The sequence below is a fragment of the Cryptomeria japonica genome, chromosome 7 (genome assembly GCF_030272615.1).
Source record: "Cryptomeria japonica chromosome 7, Sugi_1.0, whole genome shotgun sequence".
NCBI classification, from domain to species: Eukaryota; Viridiplantae; Streptophyta; class Pinopsida; order Cupressales; family Cupressaceae; genus Cryptomeria; species Cryptomeria japonica.
Genome location: NC_081411.1, coordinates 779,142,340 through 779,146,927, shown reverse-complemented (window position 1 = coordinate 779,146,927; position 4,588 = coordinate 779,142,340). Strand labels below are relative to the sequence as shown.

The 4,588-nt window shown below is 27.2% G+C and overlaps 1 protein-coding gene across 1 annotated transcript; it reads right to left on the bottom strand.

Moving 5' to 3' along the window:
- Positions 1-341: 341 nt before the first annotated feature.
- On the bottom strand, positions 342-4,162 carry LOC131068964 (longifolene synthase). Its single transcript, XM_059207807.1, has 9 exons — positions 3,898-4,162; positions 3,590-3,774; positions 3,364-3,479; positions 2,919-3,163; positions 2,691-2,782; positions 2,477-2,566; positions 1,629-1,986; positions 889-1,140; positions 342-798 (listed from the first exon to the last, which is right to left on the bottom strand). The coding sequence occupies exons 1-9, from the start codon at positions 4,009-4,011 to the stop codon at positions 502-504; spliced, it is 1,749 nt and encodes a 582-aa protein (XP_059063790.1). The 5' UTR covers positions 4,012-4,162; the 3' UTR covers positions 342-501.
- Positions 4,163-4,588: the final 426 nt, after the last annotated feature.

Genomic DNA, 4,588 nt, shown 5'->3' with positions numbered 1-4,588 from the left:
AAAGATGCATTAAGCATGACTCAATTCAAATGTGAAATGTCAATAATGAAATCATGTGCAACTTGTGAGGAAATCTACCAATGTAGATATCTATAGATAAAATATAATTAATGTGTGACATGCATTAAAAAAGGTGCATCGTAAATTAATCCTATCCACAAAAAATAGAATGTAGTGTATAAATAATTAACCTAGTAATATTTTTCAATTATGTTTATACAAAAAAAAACATTAGATGGATTTATATTAAATCTAATACATATTATTTAACACTTTCATATGATATAGAATCCAACATGTTTTAAAGTATTGATGCATGAATATTTAAAGTAACACATTGATAAAGTGTAGAAGTAATAGAATTATTATCAAAGAGTAAAAGTCTATTTTATAAAGTATAGTATCTTTCTATAGGAATATAGATTTAATGACCATTATTTATGACAATATGACTATAGTAAACTTTTATTTTGGCCTTCGTATGATATAAACACTATCATTCTATGCTTTAACTAAATCAAAAAGAACTTTGAATACTCGTTCCTTGACTCCCTTATCATGATATGAAAACCCATCTCCAAATATATAAAAGCTCTGAACTCCTCTGCCAAGATTGAAGTATAATTTATCCCATTCGAGTAGAACTTTGTCGGGATTAAGAAATTCCCATGTTAATTCTGTAAGCAATTCATCAAAATGGTTGTTCATATGAATTACTGCATCTTCTTCTAAATATTCATGATGATCCTTCATATAGCAAGAAATTGCTGAGGCTGTTTGTCCATGGAGCTTGTCATCCTTCAAAAGAATAAAAATATGTTAATATTATAAGCATGATAAAAATTTTATCTATAATTAATCATGAAATTGAAATAGAAAGAAATAAACCTTGAAATCATGAATATCATCCACTATGCGTCCTGTCAACCATATAAGCTCATAGAATCTTGATTTACTGAGAAATATTTTCTCAATAGCATCATCTTCCAAATTAGGAAATGCTAAGAGGATTGGGTGCAATGATAATAGTCCACTTGCTCCAGTTGTTGCAGCAATGTTTATGTACTCCTTATAGGTTGGAACATATTGACCTTCTTTCCATTGTGCTTGTTTCAAACTAGCTTCGGCATAATCTACCCACTAAAACACAATATTATGAAATTATTAAAATTTGTTCCATTATTTAATTTTATGATCAATATGCTTATTTCAATCTTTCAAAAGTGTAATAATAAATTTGTTGAAAAAATTATGCATGCAAAAAATTATATTAATATATTTATTATGTTTCCTTGAATAATATCGCAAAAGATAAGATGTAGCTATAACTTAAGTCTAATTTATATAATCTACAATAATTATTGGAAGTAATTTAATAATATTTGCATAATTCTTAAAAATTTAAATTAAATTTAAAACTCTTCTATTTATTTTTTATAATATTATAAATGTTCTTTTAGAAGAAAAGTACTTCAGAACATAATATAAATGTATGTAAAATATTAAATGATTAATTTTTTTGTATATAATGATTTTATAATTTTAATGTCAATTTAAATAAAATAAAATAAATATATTTTTATTTTTCTATAGTTTCAACTAGAATTATTTAAGGAAAGAATACATACTGCTTTTGTAATGAATTGCATCATGTCACGTCCTTGGATTTGAGTTGCGTCACTTGTCAATTCTTGTAACGTTTTGAAAACAAATTCCACAATTTTTTTAAAATTGCTTGGAACATTTTGTACAATAGAAATATCCCAACCTTGAATAATAGCCTTAATAACAAGCTCAACTTGCTCAAGGGTCAAATGATCATCAAAAAGATCATCTAATAAAGAAACAAGAGTTGCTGCTTTGGCCAAAGCTATTCTACTACTACCAAACTCTGCATTATCTATAGCACTAACTGCCAACAGGTAATATTCAATTGAGCGCTCTCTAACTGCAATCAATTTTGAGACCCCAGAATTTTGCCACCAACTGCAATGAAAAATAATCAAATTAATTTTCACTTGAAATTCTAATTGAATTTGAATGAATATGAGAACAAGTGATATCCTCCTAGTTGAACAAATTAGGATGATTAATAACACCTTCTATGACTAGAAAGCCTAATTTAAAGAATACTAATGAAATGATTGTGCATATATTGGCCACTTTTTTAAGTGCACTATTGCTATGCTTTTAATAATTATGTGTACTTGTTTTAATTCAATAAATCAAAAAGAGTAATTGTTGCATAACATAATATCTTATAAAACATGAATTAAATAATTATAGATAAAAAATTATCAACTTAACAAGTGACATAATAAAATATGCTCTAAAATGAGATGCATATTCTTATGATATAAAAATTTATTTTTTCTTATGTGAACATTTAAATTAGAAACTTGGAGATATGATTCCTATTAAATCATTGGAAAAATAAAGTTAATAATTGTTCAATTTTTTCCACCCTAATAATTACCTGGAGAGTTTCTTCATCTCCATCTTGTATATATATTGCAATATATTGAAATCTAATTTGGCCAACTCTAAAATGATTTTGTCCTTCAACCTAAAAAAATAAAAAATATTAAAATGAATCATAAAAAGTTATGATATTCCTAACCTTAAAAAAATTAAAATAAAAATAAAAAATAAAAAATTTAAAATTTATAATAACATCCTACAGCTCTTACCTCGAGTTGTCCAGTTCATATATTTCTATATAACTCCGTGCCTCCCATCGAGGAAAAGTAGAAGGCCATTCATATAGGAGAGCATACTCAGCCTATAAAATTAAAAAATATATATATATATATATAATCAATGTTAAATTTGATACTTATATTTGTGTTTGTGTAACCTGCACCTTAGATTTAATAGCTATTATATAGAAAAAACCAAATTCCAAAAAAATACATTACCTCTTTCAAATAACTTTTCTGCTTTATATCTTCAGATTTTTCTAATAATTGTTTGAGATAAGCAGAGCTGAACACTTTAGCATCCTTCATAACTGTCTCTCCAAGAAATGCTAAACTTGAAGCTCTTAAAAGATTGATCATACTTCTCATCATGTATTCATCTCTTATATCGATCAGATTACTATCATTATCTCCTCCATGGGAAATGAACTGCCCATTTTTGTTCTTGAAATTTTTCAACACATCTTTTCAATATACAGCATGTTAATAAATAATTAGTTATTGATAAACAAGAATAGGACTCAGTATTTGAAAATGTTAAACCTTAATTATAAGAAACTTGCGAATCATTTGAAATCATCGAAATAAATAGAATTTTGAAAAGAACCAGAAATTAAGATGCCCTATTAGAACAATGGAAAAGCATAATGAATTATTTGAATACCTGCAGAAACATGATAACGATATAGTCGAAGTACTCTCAGTCCTAAAGCAGTTGTATTCAAATCCTTTGTAGTGTTTTCACAGCCTAATCCTATCCCCACACTTCCATCCCAAAAGCTGCATCCATTTAACAAGAGTTTTAACACTTTCTGAAAGAATTTTAACAATCCAAATGTTAACGTTAAAGAGATAATTTTAACAGACCGGTAAACATAATTTTAACAGACCGGTAAACATAATCAAGAGCCTCTTTTATTTCAGCCTGAAAATATCGATCTATTCCGAGGCAATGCAATACATCAACCATCTCAAGCCGTTCGATTAGATCGCCATCAAATCCGGTTTGCAATTCTTTTAACAAGATTTTGACTTGTTTAACCAGTGTTTCAACACGTTCACGGTATTCAGATTCCTGAAAAATATACAATCAATAATATAGAAAAAAAATAGATATAAGAGAATAATGTAGAAAAGAAATATAGATAACATAGTAATACAATCAAAATGAGTAGAGCATAATAATGTAGAAAAGTACCGCGTATGATGTTTGCATAGATTGCACAAACCCATCATTCCACAGATTTAAAGATTTTTCTGGTGTTTCCACGAAAGAAACAGAAGAAATGTTGGCTCCCTTCAAAGTAGACATCGCAGAAAAAATGTGAAATCTGCTCAACTTTTCAAGTTTACAAGTTTAATGTTGAATACTGATATTTATAATATTGCCAATGCGAAGAGTGGAATTTGAATGCTTTGCATGGTTTTTAGTGTTCAATGAACTCGTGTTGTTTGAAATTATGCTGTTGTGTGTTTTACCTCATATAATGATATAATGTCAAAAAGCATCTATTGTTTGGTGGGAAATATGAAGTACTACCGTCATATAATGATATAATGTCAAAAAGAATATATTGTGTTGGTGGGAAATATGAAATGCTGTTTTCTCCAATTCAACGAAAATCAGCGAAGAAATACCACTGCGCCAATTCCGATGGTAACGCTTTTTTATGATTAGATTAATAAGTACATTAGTATGTATTTATTCCATTGAAAAAATATTAACGTATAAGATACATATATTAATTAAAGTAAAATAATATACAAAATTATAGATTTCAGCTATGCTGGTACTTTTTATATTAAAATTTATTTTTTACTAACTAATTATAAAAAGAAGGACCTCCATAAGATGTCTCTCCTTATTATTTATATAGATTAATTAACAA